Below are 17,454 nucleotides of genomic sequence, written 5' to 3'. Positions count from 1 at the left end.
ATACAGCCACTAGATGGCACTCAAACTAAATGTGAAATTCTGCTTTCAATTGCTATTCCCTGAAAGCAAATTGATTTTACAGCTGAGCTCATCCACTCCACCTCCCCTCACTATCCCATAGCCAGCCCTAAGGGAGAAATTACAGTAGCAGCAACAGCATCACATCTGGCTGTGAATCTCAGGCACAGCATCATTACAATATCGCTCCCCTGAGACTTAAAAGTAAATACATAGAACTGGGATGCAATAATGTGGTTGGCCATGAAAAGCTGCAACTTATTTATTTTTCTTTTCCATCTGATTGGAAGTTTACTGGTAGGTGACAGCAATTTAGTGAAACTTTGTATTATAGACATTGTTTGTATCTAGCAAGTAGAGTATAGATTTAAACACACAACTGATCATTGTCGAGTGGTACTGATCTCTTTGGAGGACATAAAACTACATTTTATTAAAGAATATACCGTCAGTTGGGTTCAAAGTATTATTGTTATTCAAAACTATTTATAAATGAAATTTAGTTTTAGAACATTTCGTTAAAATTAAAAGGAAGCAATAAAGGAAATATATTTCCAAATGTAAGCACATTAAAGGTATTAGACTTACCGTATATCTCGATTAGGAGATTGTTTAGAATAGAAAATAAAATAACATTAAGACCTTAATTTAACTACAAAAAAAAAAAAATTGTGAATGGTGAAAAAGAATATATTTATTTATAACAAAATGTCTTTTTTTTTCCTTTTTCTTTTAATATAGTCCAGGTTTGGCGTTACTTTAGCATGGCATGATTTGGATAACACAGAATACGACTGTTGGCCTTTGGAAAAACCTGATGATGTTAACATGATAGATTGTGGAGGTGAGATTGATATGATGCCCCAGGCTATTGGGGAGATTTGTAATTTTTTTTTTTTTTTTAAGTAAGTGCAAATTTAAAAGAGATATTTCAGTCTGAATTTACGTCTGGTTGTTTTAAATGCGTCATGAAGATCAATATTCAATATTTTTTTTACTAGAACTTAGAATTGTCAAAAATTACTAGTAGATTTTAAATTTTAGACCAAATTAGTCAAGTTGCAAACATTATTAAGTTACAGATTTATGCCAACCTAAATTTAAAAATCACGAATGAATTCCCACATAGTCCCCATTTAGTGAATAATACTGAATGCCCTACAATATGCAAATATTACATAAATATAAATAACCAAGATACTATTTTAAAGGCTGGAATTTACTCGTACCTTTGGACAAAGCCTGTCCTTCGTATTGTTATAATGTGAAAGTTGAGCACATCTCACAAACCTCTGTTTACAGGATATTTGGTTCAGCACTGACACCAGCTTCATTTACCTGAAAGCATACATTAACCGTATACATCTATTTCAAAAAGATGTATAAAGCATACATCTTTTTGAAATAGGGGACAGTTTTAATGGCTATACCACTGATATGTTACTCTATTAAGGTTATTAACTAGTGAGAATTGCCATGAATTCAAAGTTAATTTTAAATATAAGGCCAAAACAGCCAAACTGAAAACTGAATTGACTTGGAGAATATTTTCTGTTTTGTCTTGTTTGTCTTACATTTGACATTGTCTTTGAATTCCCAGCAATTCTCACTTTAGTGAATACCTTTATAGAGTAAAATATACCAGTGATATGGCCATTAAAACTCCTGCTTCTTTGAAGTTGAGCACTGGTTTGATAGTTATAACTTAATAGTTTATTAACCTATATGTCTTAGTCACCATCCTGAATGCATTAACATTAAAGGGACATTCTGAGCACTAAAACAATTTTAGCGTTTTAAAGTAGTTTTGGTGTATAGACTATGCAACTGCTGTATCTCAGATCAATTCTCTGCCATTTAAAAGTTAAATCATTTTTCTTATACAGTCTTAGCCACACCTCCCATGCCGCAGACTTACACAGCCTCCCTACACACTTCCTGTAAAGAAAGTTCTAATTTTCAAACTTCCTTTATTGTACAGTGTGTTATATTTAGACTATCTCCTGCTTTGTTAATTGAGACTGCAAGGCTAATCTGTATACCATTACTGCTTTGTAAAAGGGGAAACCATAGGCTAGGAACACAAAGTTGTAATCCTAGCACTATAGCACCCTATAGTGCACCTTATTAACGCACCCCTCGCTGCGCAGATTCACTTACCTGAATTCAGGGTCAGGCTCCGCCTCTGCTCCTCTTGCCCCGATGTCAGCTAATGTTAAGGACCTAATATGCATGCACGTGCTTCCATTAGGACTATCCCATAGGAAAGCACTGAATCAATGCTTGCCTATCGGGTTTTAGCTGATCCTGGATGCCCTCATGCAGCCATTAGTCGCCTAACAACCCGAAGCACCTCTAGTGGTGGTATTAACCCTGCAATGTAATTATTGCAGTTTATCAATAACAGTAATAATTACAATTGCAGGGCTAAAGGGATGCGCTATTCTGACTGAGGTGTGGATTGTGCATTTTAGGGCTATGTAGCTCGGTGCCATATAGTTAACCCCTTCCCGCCGTTACGACGTGCTATGCCGTCACGCTTTAAGTGGGCTTTAAAGCCGTTGTGACGGCATAGCACACCGTAACGGCTTTGAGCCCTGGAGCGTCCGGGATACTTACCTTCCCGGCGCTCCACTTCGGGAGGACTGCCTCACAGCCCAGGCAGCCCTCCCACGGCAAATCAGGCCCCCAGGGGCCATGTGATCGCTCTCAAAGAGCGATCACATGGCCCCCTATAGCTGGCTGTGGATCTGCCAGCAGGGGGACTGTCTAAAATATCAGACAGTCCCCCTGCTGGTGGGAAGTATAAAAAAAAATTATTAGACAGGTTATAAAATAAATTACATGTATTTATATATATATATAATATATGTATATATATTATATATATAATATATATGTATATTATATATATTTAACGTCATACATAGTGTATTTTAATACTAATATAAGTACATATATTAGTATTAAAATACACTTAGAATGACGTAACATATATATAATATACATATATTCTATATATAAAAGATATATACACATATATTATATATATAAATACGTATAATTACAATAATAAATAAATAAAATAATAAAATTAATAAATAAAATATTGAAACAAAATGTAATATAAATTATATATACATATGTAATTTCATTCTAACTGTATTTTGTTATTAATATATATATATATATTGGTAACAAAATACACTTAGAATGACATTCTATATATATCTATCTATATATAAAATGCAAATAACCGCAAATATATATATATATAGATAAATACATATAATTACATAAAAGATTACATTAGTATACACGTAGAATTTAAATACCTATAAATGCATATATATTAAAAATCTACGTGTATATTTAAGTAATCTTTTAACATAATTAGGTGATTTGATTAATTAAAATTTGATTGACATACCTGACAGGGAGAAAGTGCTGAGAATTTAATTTGCAAGCACTATATTTGACCCTGTAACTCTCCAAGACAACATAAAACCTGTACATGGGGGGTACTGTTTTACTCGGGAGACTTCGCTGAACTCAAATATTAGTGTTTCAAATTGGTAAATTGTATTACAACCATGATATTTTAAGTAAAAGTGAAGTTTTTTGCATTTTTTACAAACGAACAGCACTTTTATGGACTATATTATTGTTGTAATATGTTTTACTGTTTTAAAACACTAATATTTGTGTTTAGTGAAGTCTCCCGAGAATAACAGTTCCCCCCATGTACAGGTTTCATGGTGTTTTGGAAAGTTAGAGAGTCACATATAAGGCTTGCATTTCATTTTTTTTTACATTGAAATTTGCCAGATTGGTTATGTTGCCTTTGAGAGCGTATGGTAGCCCAGGAATGAGAATTACCCCCATGATGGCATACCATTTGCAAAAGTAGACAACCCAAGGTATTGCAAGTGGGGTATGTCCAGTCTTTCTTAGTAGCCACTTAGTCACAAACAAGTGGCTACTAAAAAAGACTAAACATACCCCACTTTCAATACCTTTGGTTGTCTACTTTTTCAAATGCTATGCCATTATGGGGGTAATTCTCATTGCTGGGCTACCACACCGTCTCAAAGGTAACATTACCAATCTGGCAAATTTCTATTTGAAAATGGAGCGTTCTATATTTGACCCTGTAACTTTCCAAAACACCATAAAACCTGTTAATGGGGGATACTGTTGTACTCGTGAGACATCGCTGATTACAAATATGTGCATTTTTGTGCAGTAAAACAGTATTATGACATTCACAGCTAAAATGTCAGACGGAAATACAAATGTAAAAAAAATCTTATTTTCTCACATTTTTTTTAAATTTTATTCATAATGAATTATGTTCCATATATGAATAGTTAATGCTAAATTAAAGCCCTGTTTCTCCTGAACAAAATGATATATAATAAGTGTGGGTGCATATAATATGAAAGAGGGGAACTACGGGTGAACAGACATAGCGCAAATTCCAGTTTTTGTTTACGTTTTGTTTTGATCAGAACGTGCACTATTGACTCCGTCCTGAAGGGGTTAAACAAAGCTACATATATATTTTACGTTTGTTTTAAAAGAGTCTTCATTAACTTCTAAGGCCTGTTAACATTTGTAATAGTTTATGTGCTGTTTTTTTTTCTCTTTGTAAATCTACACAATTGTACAATTGTATTTTATTTTTAGTAACAAAAACACAGCAGATAACATACACAAAAATAAGGGGATATGATAAAGAGATATTATTATTATTATTATTATAGGTATTTATATAGCGCCAACTACTTACGCAGCGCTTTACAATATTATGAAAGGGGGAAATTTACAACAAATGAGACAATTACACAGTGACACAGGAACAATAGGTAGAGGAGGGCCTTGCTCAAACAAACGTACAGTCTAGAGGAGGTGGGGTACAAATACACAACAGGGCAGCAAGGGTGTCAGCCACCAAACAAGGTGTAAAAGTAGCAGAGCTGGAGGTGAGAGTGGAGTGTGGCTCTTTTAGGAGAGCGAGAGACACATTTGGATAAGTATAGATACGTTACTCTGGGAGTCCATGATTATCCAGAAATGCTACCTCTGCTTAAGGCTGTTTCTGCAGGGATTCTGTGAGTCCTGGATGTAGTTTTGAAATGCTGTATGGGGCCCAGGCTATAGGAGAGAATCTAGGGCTAGATAAGACAGATTGGGGTGGGGAAGCATTGAGATGTTACAAACAAATGAAAGAAAAAGCAGATGAGAACGAATTTAAATTTAAGGTTATGAGGGAATGGCAGAGATCAGATAGGTGAAAGTCATACATAGGGGACATCATAAATTAACAAGGCTTTGAGCCCAAACACTAAGACTTGAAAAAAATGTTTTTAGCTAAACAAGAGTTAAGGATTAAGGGTGCAATAGCCATCAATTAAGCAGTAATACTGTACAAGATGGAGATAGACAGAAATACAATTTAAATGAGAAATATGGAAAATAAGTAGTCCATGTATTCTTAAATGATTATCCAGAAATGCTACTTATGGTTAAGGCTATTTCTACAGGAATTCTGTGAGTCCTGGGTGTAGTTTTGAAATACTGTATGGGGCCCAGGCTCTGCTTAAAGGACCCCTATAGTGCCAGGAAAATAAACCCCCCACCCTCATGGCCCCCCTCGCGCCGGGCTGTAGGGGGAGGAAGGGGTTAAAGGCTTACCTTTCTCCAGCGCCGGGCTCCCTCTGCACTGGGGGCTCTCCTCCCTCTTCTGACGTCACCGGCTGAATGCGAATGCGCGGCAAGAGCCGCACGCGCATTCAGTCAGTCCATAGGAAAGCATTTCTCAATGCTTTCCTATAAACACTGGCGACTTCTCACTGTGAAAATCACAGTGAGAAGAGCGGAAGCGCCTCTAGCGCCTGTCAATGAGACAGCCACTAGAGGCTGGATTAACCCATATGTAAACATAATGAATGATATCCTTAGTCTAAAGTGAGATCCCTAGGTTCTGTAAACATAAAAAAACATCGTAGGGTAATACATCTCAGACTAAATACAATATTATTTTCCTAATATTGTATTTAGTCTGAGATGTATTACCCTATGATGGTTTTTTATGTTTACAGAACCTAGGGATCTCACTTTAGACTAAGGATATCATTAATTGTGTGCGCAACCACCGCCCTCCTTTCGTTTTATTCATGTATGTAAGTGTTATCTAGTGACTATACACTTGGGTGGATATTTCTGTGTGCTGCACTGGTTTTATATATGATATTCTATAATAATAATTTTTAGCGCCATCCTTTATCTCTGTCTTTTATCCATATGTAAACATAGCAGTTTCTCTGAAACTGTTATGTTTACAGCAGGCTGGGTTAACCCTAGATGGACCTGGCACCAAGACCACTTCATTAAGCTGAAGTGGTCTGGATGCCTATAGTGGTCCTCTACAGCTGTTCTGCAGGGATTCTGCATTGTATCCATTGTGGTTTTGAATTTGACAGTATCATAAATTTGTACTTCACATTCCTTGAAACAGTGCCAATAAACCTAATAAACAGTGTAATTTAACCCTTCAATGATAGCGTATATAACACTGAGAAGACTGTCTCTGAAGCCATCCTGATTATACCCTGTTACAAAGTTCAACTAGATGTATAGAGATAAAAGATAGGTTACCAAGGTAAAAGAAGTTAAGTTAAAATAAAACATGCACCCAATTTAATTCAAATACATTTATTTCAATATATTTACATTTATTGTCATCAATGTTCTATCCTAACCATAAATGTAAAGTTATTGTTACATTAATATGAAAAATATTGAAATTAGAAGAGTAAAGTAACACTAAGTGGCATCACTACAACTTTAGAGCATTTGATAGGTTTTCACTTCATTAACCCCTTCAGAACGAAGTCACTAGTACACGTTCTGATAAAAAAAATGTAAACAAAATCTGGAATTTGCGCTATATGTCTGTCCAACCGTAATTCACCTCTTTCATATTAAGTGCACCCACACTTATTATATATCATTTTGTTCAGGAGAAACTGGGCTTTAATTTCTCATAAACTATTCTTATATGAAACATAATGTATTCTGAACAAAATTTGAAAAAACTGTGAGAAATTAAGATTTGAAAAAAAAAATTGTAGTTCCGCATGACATTTTAGCTGTAAATGTCATAATACTGTTAGCTTTTACTGCAATAAAATGCACATATTTGTATTCAGTAAAATCTCACAAGTACATCAGTACCCCCCATAAACAGTGTTTTGGAAAGTTACAGGGTCAAATATAGCACATTCCATTTTTCAGTTTTTTCACATTGAAATTTGCCAGATTAGTAATGTTACCTTTGAGACTGTGTGGTAGCCCTGGAATGAGAATTACCCCCATGATGGCATACCATTTGCAAATGTAGACAGCCCAAGGTATTGCAAGTGGGGTATGTCCAGTCATTTTTAGTAGCCACTTAGTCACAAACATTGTTTGGCCAGTGATTGTGACTAAGTGGCTACTACAAATGACTGGACATACCCCATTTGCAATACCTTGGGTTGTCTTCTTTTGCAGATGGTATGCCATCATGGGGGTAATTCTCATTCCTGGGCTACCATATGGTCTCAAAGGCAACATTACCAAGCTGGCAAATTTAAATGTGAAAAAAATGAAATGCAAGCCTTATAGTTGACTCTCTAACTTTCCAAAACACCATAAAACATGTACATAGGGGGTACTGTTCTACTTGGGAGACTTCACTGAACACAAACATTAGTGTTTCGAAACAGTAAAACGCATTACAACAATAATATTGTCAGTAAAAGTGCCGTTCGTGTGTAAAAAATGCAAAACATTTCACTTTTACTGAAAATATCATCATTGTAATACAATTTATTATTTTGAAACACTAATATTTATGTTCAGCGAACTCTCCCGCGTAAAACAGTGCCCCCGATGTACAGGGTTGTGAATTGAATTCTCTGCACTTTCTGCCTGGGTTGTCAGGTACGTCAATCAAATTTGAATTGGTAAAATCACATAACTATGTTAAAAGTTTACTTAAATATACATGTCGAATTTTAATATATATATACATATATATGTATTTAAATTCTACATGTATACTTATGTAATCATTTATGTAATTATATATATTTATCTATTTATATATATATTTGCTGTTATTTGTATTTTATATATAGATAGATATATACAGAATGTCATTCTAAGTGTATTTTGCCGCAACGGCTTTAAAGTCCATTATAATAGGGACGGCATAGAACACCGTAACTGTGTTAAGGGGTTAATATGCTGTATTTTTTTGTATACTAAAATCTCTACAGAGCAACCCGGAGGCCGGAGAGAGAGGACACACAGGCAGGCATATAGTAAATATATTACTACCTGTTTGTAGTCTCTCTAACTGTCTGCAGCCATGTTGGCTTATTGTACAGCATTCTGCAAAATATTTACGAGGTCATTCACTAAAATGGATTTTGTTTTCAAATGGACAAAATTCGGTGAAAATGACTGCATTCTGAATGCATTGGTAATTTGCAGATTTACTAAAGCCAAATGCGGTCAGGTAAATGACCCCACTAAAAATGGCCCCAGCGGACTTACAGGAGACACCTGGGATTATTGGTTTGAGCAGCTGCAAGGAGTTCGTGAAATAGCTTGGGATCACTAAAATTGGTTCCAGCACATTAAGGAGAGCTCTAGCAATTAGAGGTGAAAGCAGGGATTTAACCCTTAAATGTCATTGAAAGAGATAGACACACACAAACCTGATCAACCCCTTCTATGACACTAAGAGAAACACACACACACACACACACACACACACACACACACACACACACACACTGATTAATCCCTTAACTGTCATTGAAAGGTCCGACTAAAACCTATTAGAGAGAGGAATACACACACATACAGGACCAAATAACCCCTTCACTACTACTAAGAGACTCAAAAATAGGCTTCTTTTGCCCCTTTAACTACCCTGGTCAACAAGCTGCAAGTCTCTAAACCTTTGGTGCACCTGACTGTACATATGTATCCAGGCTATGCTTGTGCACAACTAAAGCACATGGCAGAAGAAGCAGTTAAATATGGTAAAAACATTTAATTTATTTGTTTTTTCAACCTGCAGGATTAGAGTTTTCCAAAATGATTTCTTAATACAGCCAAAAGCCATCTGCCGCAGGAATCCTCACAAACTCATTAGTGGACTTGTGCATTGCAAAAAAAATGTGGTTAATTAAGCTTGATTCTCCCTGAATAACCATTGTTCGAGGTGCGATCAGATTTTGCCTACATGGCTTTTAGTTTCGAACAAATTTCATCCATGTAATCATTTCAGAAAAAATTATTCGGATGAACCAAAATTACGCAAAAACACAGTCCGTGTACTTCAAAATACATACATATCAATATTGTGTAAATATTTTGCAACACGCCGATAGGTTCATGTTCGTGCCATTTGGATTACAAAAGTTAAAGAAGTGTCCAAAAGAGGTGAAAAAAGGAGGCACAGTGAAAAATAAACCAACAAGAAAAATCGGCAGCAATTTTTATATATTATATATTCATTAATTAGATACATCGTTATACACTAATGTGAGAATTGTCGAGAATTCAATTTGAATTGAAAATGCACTGCTAAAAAAGCCAAACTAAAACATCACATTTGTTTCATTAAGCTACATTGCCCTAACATTTGGAATTCACTTTGAATTCATACTTTAGTGAGCAACCCTGATAATATATAAATATAGTACAGTATAATGTAATATAATACAGAAGCACACTACTTAAAAAAACACAAAAAACTTTATTAGAATCCTAAACAACAATTAATTTGCTCAAAACTAAAATATATTCACACGTGGTATATCACATTAGAAAAATCCACTAAACAGAGAAAGGTCTTTGGCCGAAACATCGGGGGCATTGTTGTTATTTTGGTATCGGGATCCTCTATTCTCATTATACTACTGTATGTCTATTATTCGGTATGTAATCCAATTTATTTTTTATGTTTCTTTATCGCTATTATGTTATGCTTAAATTTGGCTTATTGATAGGTATGGTGATTACCTGCTTGGTAGATTTTGCTAATATGTTATACTACTTGTGAATATATTCTGGTTCTGAGCAAATTAATGGATTCATTGTTTGAGATTTTCTAATAAAGATTATTTGTTTTTTTTATATAGTGTGCTCCAGTATTATATTACCTTATAGTGTATTGACTAAGCCCTGAAGGACAACAATGAATTTCCAGTGAGCTCCCCTTTGAACTGTAATCTATACATGTCTTTGTCTGCGTGCCCTCCGTTGTATTGATTGTTAACATAAAAATATATACATTTTTTTACTCCTTCTGTTCTTTCCCTTATTTGAACTGTGAATACAATCAACATTTAGAGACGGTCCTCAAACTATTGTTACCGAATAAACTAGCAGAAGCCAAACACAGAGAATGGATGCAGGTCTTCAGGAAGTAAGAAGTCTTTATTAACATACCGATCGGGCCTCAGATGAACTCCTGTTCCAAAAATATCTGAGAGCCCAACACATGGTGTACATTCCTTATATAGCACTATAACTCCTCCCATTAATAGCTACACCCACATATACCTTTAACCAATCAATGAGCAGAATATAGACTTGTACATCTGGTCAAACCACATGGCTCATCCAAGACAAAGGAAATAAGTGCAATTTCAGTTCCTGCATTCCTGCACATGCTCAGTACATTGATGACAGTATCCTAGCTATGTGTAGCTAACTAACTGACACAACACACATATGCCACATGGAAATCTTGGCCTACTAAATTTTGACCATGCTGGATTCCCATCACACTATCAATTTTTTTTCCTCAATCATCTTTTTTGTGTTCCACAGGCTGAACTCTGCATCATGAAACAAATAAAACAGTTTGTTCATTGATTTATCCATATAGCATTTTGGCATTCGGTATTTTATGCAAATCGCAAATTTTCCAAAATTTTCACGAATTACAATTAGTTTGAAACCAAATACACAAGTCTACTAGCATCTTTAGACCCTTTAAAAAATATATATATATTAGACGAGTTTCTCATAGTAACTCTAAGTATATTCCTATTTAAGCCTCATAGATTCTGGGGCTTACTTAAACTTCTATATTTTACTTTAGTTGGCTCTATGATATTGTACTTCAATTGGCAATCAGAGTCTAGCTTCATGTGAACTGGCAGTAGTGGGAGTTATCATCTGTCCTCTAGTATCATTTGTAGTTCTCAAGGAGAACAGTGTCTCCCTTTTTTAGTTTACATCTCTCAGTACTAGTGATTTTGCATTACACTCCTTCCTGCGCTATCTAACATAAAGGTATTATTTTATGCTGTTACATTGTTATGGTGTACAGTAGTACACATACCAAAAACACATGGAGAGACAACAATACATCAAATAGTTAGGTGCAAACCATACGAACACTCCTTCTAATGTTCCAATTTTCTAAATATCTATACAATATAGAATGCACACCATAACCACTATGAGTAGTCAAAAATAAAATGTTATTGCCTTGATAAAGGCAGCCCGTTGGTGCCGAAACGATGAGGGGTAACTCGTGTTTCTGTCCTGAGGCTGGTTAGAATTTTTTTTGGTATTGTATCATCGCAATATTGTATCTGCCCTTGCTTCTGTCTTTGTGTGTATTTATACTTTTTGTATTTTTTCATGGTAGTACTATTTATGTACATAATAAAATTTTATTTTTGACTACTCGTAGTGGTTATGGTGTGCATTCTATATTGTATAGATATGGTGTACAGTAGGCATTGCTTTAAAAAGCCTGAATTGTCGCGGTGACTAAATATTTACCTGTTAGAAGATTTCCATTTAAACTTTTTTGTTTCTGTTTTTGTTAGACCACAAGGCATACACACTGCACCAAATAAACATGTTGAACCTGAAGGATGAGTGCTGATGTGTTTTTGGTCTAGTAATCAATTTTAATAAATGAAGTTATTTATTTTCTAGCAAGCAAATATAACAATATAATGAATTTACTGTTCACAAATTAATCACAGTGAAAAGGTTTGAGTGAATTAGGTTAATTTATTAAGCAAAGGACATAGCATCTATAATCATAATAAAAAGCTGAACAAAAAGCAAATTATCACTGCATGCCACTTTGGAAACAATAGACTGCAAACAGATGGTACACTGAGATATATTTGTATATTCACTCCATTAAAATGCCACATATGTGGTCACTGAGCCTTACAATTCTGATTTATAAAAGCTTACATTGACGGTTTTGCACAGCAAAGTAAATTGCTGAAATACTGAGCATTATATCAACCCAATTTTCAATATTTTGTATAGAAACCTGTTTGTTTAATTTGTGCCCTGAACCAAAGTTTAATCCGGTGGTGCCTTTTGAAGAAGGTGTAAATTTTAAAGGACAACAAAATTTGTAACGTTATGTTTACATATTTCCTATTTTAACAAACGTGTATTTGTGAGGTGTGGAAAATAAAATTAGAAGCAGAGGTACATGCTTATTATCCTGCAACTTGGCATCTCTATCTTAGCTCCCTGTTAATCATTCATTTTTCAGTCCTTTGTAGAAATAATCCTTTGTAGAAATAATGTTTCTATTTCTCCTCCTCCTCATTTGCAGTCCCTGGCTGGTCTGTATTAAGATGTTACTTGTCCGTGTGTGTGTGTGTGTGTATATATATATATGTATGCATTTGCAAGGTATTACAAATAAAATCAAATGAAGAATCCAACACGTAATGATGCAGAGTCTGGTTTTAATACATAAAGGGCATAAATCACCTAACATTCCTAAATTGTTTGGAATAACGTGCTTTAAAACATCAGGTATGATGTTATATCGATCAGGTAGTGTAAGGGTTACGCCCGCTTCACAGTGACAGACCAAACTCCCCGTTTAACGCACCGCAAACAACCGCAAACAGTACATTTGCACAACCGCAAACTCCCCATTTGCACATGTTTCAGTGCAAACTACTAATATAGTTGAAACATGCTACTTTTATTCATGCCAGACAAACATGCAGGCCAGACTAACAAACATGCCAGGGCCAATCATAGTTAACCACCTCAGATAGTAACATGGCTCCCTCTATATACAGAGTAAACATGGCTCCCTCTATATACAGAGTAACATGGCTCCCTCTATATACAGTGTAACATGGCTCCCCTCTATATACAGAGTAACATGGCTCCCCTCTATATACAGTGTAAACATGGCTCCTCTCTATATACAGAGTAACATGGCTCCCTCTATATACAGTGTAACATGGCTCCCCTCTATATACAGAGTAACATGGCTCCCCTCTATATACAGTGTAAACATGGCTCCTCTCTATATACAGAGTAACATGGCTTCCCTCTATATACCGTGTAAACATGGCTCCCTCTATACACAGAATAACATGGCTCCCTCTATATACAGAGTAACATGGCTTCCCTCTATATACCGTGTAAACATGGCTCCCTCTATATACAGTGTAAACATGGCTCCTCTCTATATACAGAGTAACATGGCTTCCCTCTATATACCGTGTAAACATAACTCCCTCTATATACAGAATAACATGGCTCCCTCTATATACAGAGTAACATGGCTTCCCTCTATATACCGTGTAAACATGGCTCCCTCTATATACAGAATAACATGGCTCCCCTCTATATACAGTGTAAACATGGCTCCTCTCTATATACAGAATAACATGGCTCCCCTCTATATACAGTGTAAACATGTCTCCTCTCTATATACAGAGTAACATGGCTCCCTCTATATACAGTGTAAACATGGCTCCTCTCTATATACAGAGTAACATGGCTCCCCTCTATACAGGGGCGTACCTGGAGCATTTGGCACCCGGGGCGGATCCTTTATTTGGCACCCCCTCCCCAACTTTGAAATGTAAAAAACAACTGCAATTTTTTTTAAATGTATGTGTGTGCAGTGTGTGTATAGTGTATGAAGTGTATGCAGTGTGTGTATAGGTGTGCAGTGTGTGTATAGAGTGTGCAGTGTGTGTATAGTGTGTGTGTGTATAGTGTGTGCATAGTGTATGCAGTGTGTGTATAGTGTGTGTATAGTGTGTATGCAGTGTGTGTAGTGCATGTAGTGTGTGCAGTGTGTGTATACTGTGTGGAGTGTGTATAGTGTGTGCAGTGTGTGTATATTGTGTGCAGTGTGTATGCAGTGTGTATAGTGTGTGCATAGTGTGTACAGTGTGTGTATAGTGTGTACAGTGTGTGTATAGTGTGTGCAGTGTGTGTGTAGAGTGTGTATAGAGTGTGTATGCAGTGTATGTATAGGGTGTATGCAGTGTGTGTATAGTGTGTACAGTGTGTGTATAGTTAGTGCAGTGTGTGTGTAGTGTGTGCAGTGTGTATGCAGTGTGTGTAGAGTGTGTATAGTGTATGCAGTGTGTGTAGAGTGTGTGCAGTGTGTGCAGTGTGTGTATAGTGTGTGTATAGAGTGTGTGTATAGTGTGTATGCAGTGTATGTAGTGTGTGCAGTGTGTGCAGTATGTATGCAGTGTGTGTAGTGTGTGTATATTGTGTGCAGTGTGTATGCAGTGTGTATAGTGTGTGCATAGTGTATGCAGTGTGTGCATAGTGTGTACAGTGTGTGTATAGTGTGTACAGTGTGTGTAGAGTGTGTGCAGTGTGTGCATAGTGTGTGTGCAGTGTTTGCAGTGTGCGTAGTGTATGCAGTGTCTGTAGAGTGTGTATAGTGTGTGTAGAGTGTATGCAGTGTGTGTATAGTGTGTGTAGTGTGTATGCAGTGTGTGTGCAGTGTATGCAGTGTGTGTGCAGTGTATGCAGTGTCTGTAGAGTGTGTATAGTGTGTGTAGAGTGTGTGTAGAGTGTATGCAGTGCGTGTAGAATGTATGCAGTGTGTGTGCAGTGTATGCAGTGTGTGTGCAGTGTATGCAGTGTGTGTAGTGTGTATGCAGTGTGTGTAGAGTGTATGCAGTGTGTATGCAGTGTATGTAGAGTGTGTGTAGAGTGTATGCAGTGTGTGTAGAGTGTATGCAATGTATGCAGTGTGTGTAGAGTGTGTGCAGATGCCGTGTGTATGTTGTGTGGAATAAGTGCTGCCACTTACCTGTCCCTCCCGTCCTCCTCGACTGGTGGTCCTGTGGCACAGCGTCACTGGGCAGTTTAGAGGGGCCCAGTATTCTCCATGCTCGTTAAAAAGCAGCAGCAGGGTCCTCTGTTCTCGCGATCCGCGAGAGCGTTGTTTTGACAACGTTCTCGCGATCCGCGAGAGTGTTGCTATGGCAACCCACGGCAACGCTCTCGCGGATCGCGAGTGCAGAGGACCCTGCTGCTGCTGGATGGGAAACTCGGGTAGATAGTCTTATTAGCGGCCGGTCCCTTTACACAAGACACAGGGCGGCATTTCGCCGCCCCTGCGAAAGTTCGCCCCGGCACCCCCCTAGTGAGTGGTACCCGGGGCGGACCGCCCCCGCCGCCCCCCCCTTAGTACGCCACTGCCTCTATATACAGAGTAACATGGCTCCCTCTATAAACAGTGTAAACATGGCTCCTCTCTATATACAGAGTAACATGGCTTCACTCTATATACCGTGTAAACATGGCTCCCTCTATATACAGAATAACATGACTCCCTCTATATACAGAGTAACATGGCTCCCCTCTTTATACAGTGTAAACATGGCTCCTCTCTATATACAGAGTAACATGGCTCCCTCTATATACAGTGTATACATGGCTCCCTCTATATACAGTGTAAACATGGCTCCCTCTATATACAGTGTAAACATGGCTCCCTCTATATACAGAGTAACATGGCTCCTGAGCTGCGGGTGGGGGCCCAATAAAAGAATAATGGGGGGGACCTACTGTCCTCCCCCCTGCCCCCACCCCTGAGCGGCGGGTGGGGGTCCTAAGTTACAATAAGAGGGGGGGACCTACTGTCCTCCCCCCCGGCCCCCACCCCTGAGCTGCGGGTGGGGGCCCTAAACAACAATAAGGGGGGGGGGAACCTACTGTCCCCCCCCGGTCCCCACCCCTGAGCGGCGGGTTGGGGCCCTAAATGAAAATCCCCCCTCCCCCATCAAAGGTGACTAGGGGTCCCCAAGCCCCTAGTCACACACCCAAATAAAAAAGCCCCTACCTACCCCCCTCACCCTAAAAATAGTGAGGGGGGAATACAATTACTACCCTGCAAAGTAAAATTCAACTTACTATTCAACGTCTTCTTTTTTCTAATATCTTCATTTTTCAGCCCCAAAAAAGGCCAAATAAAAAGCCATCATACCCGTCGAACTTAAAAATAAAATAAAAAACCTGAGCGCAAAAAAAAATTAATCCATCTTCACCCATGGAGGGCTCCGCGCAGACTAGGGTATTAACATATACCCTATTGTTACAATTGTTACTTGAAAAGCATGAGGAATGCCGTTGGGGTACCACATGCTCATTTGTTATACCTCCATGCACTACAAAAATAAAGAATTTAAAAAATAAATTTTAAAAAAATAAATAAATAAAAACATAAAAAAAATAATAAAAAAAAATGTATGCAGCTTCCAAATTAATCTAAAATGGATGCTGTCCAGGAGGTGGGAGGGTCTGCTAGGGAGGGTGTGCTGTTGATTGGCTGGAATGTGTCTGCTGACTGTGAGGTACAGGGTCAAAGTTTACTCAATGATGACGAATAGGGGGCGGATCGAACCGCGCATGTGTTCGCCCGCCGTGGCGAACGCGAACACGCTATGTTCACCAGGAACTATTCGCCAGCGAACCGTTTGGTACATCACTAGCTGCAGGCACTACACACAATAAATGTTCAAATGTACTCCAAGATACAGTACAACACTTTATGTGGTTGTGAATATGCTTTAAAAGATACATTTTAAAAAGGTGGTTTAGTCAATAGTATGTTCCCAGCAAAGTTACAGTTCACTTTTAAAGGAATGCTTCATACTGTAAAACAAACAAACAAAAAATCCACAGCTTAGTACATGTAGCCATGGTGAATATGTGCATGCATATTTTTATGCATGTGTTCACCACAGTAGTCTAAAACAGCTTGCAAAAGCTGTGCCCTGTCTAAGCCCATCCCTTTTTTCTCTGGAATGGACTTCTTGTAGAACTGTCCAATCTAAGGCTTGTCATTGAGAAGCCTCTGTTTTTATTCAGTCTCTTTGCGCTACCCTAAGTCACTACGTGTTCGTGAGGATTTTTTTCAATTCACACTGTTATTCTTAAGTGTGAGAATATTTTATACTCCGCACTCTTGCGCACTCTTTCTTTAGTTCGGGCGATTTTTGTTCAAGTGGAATGGAGAACATTGTGTAAAACACCATGCACAGCTCTCCTGAACTCTGCCAGCAGAAACGTGTGCACTAGAAGATAAAAAAATGATAA

At 37.5% G+C, this 17,454-nt stretch overlaps 1 protein-coding gene across 1 annotated transcript in view; it reads left to right on the top strand.

Annotated features, from left to right (window-relative positions):
- Positions 1-249: 249 nt before the first annotated feature.
- Positions 250-17,454, top strand: part of LOC134612198 (atrial natriuretic peptide receptor 1-like) — a 180,584-nt gene continuing 163,379 nt past the window's right edge. The window contains exons 1-2 of the mRNA XM_063456550.1: positions 250-315; positions 760-862. Of these exons, the coding sequence (XP_063312620.1) occupies positions 250-315; positions 760-862 (169 nt within the window). The remainder of the gene's footprint in view (positions 316-759; positions 863-17,454) is intronic.

This window comes from Pelobates fuscus, chromosome 5 (genome assembly GCF_036172605.1).
Source record: "Pelobates fuscus isolate aPelFus1 chromosome 5, aPelFus1.pri, whole genome shotgun sequence".
Lineage (NCBI taxonomy): Eukaryota > Metazoa > Chordata > Amphibia > Anura > Pelobatidae > Pelobates > Pelobates fuscus.
The sequence above is the reverse complement of the archived record's forward strand: the minus strand, read 5'-3'. Positions and strand labels throughout refer to the sequence as shown.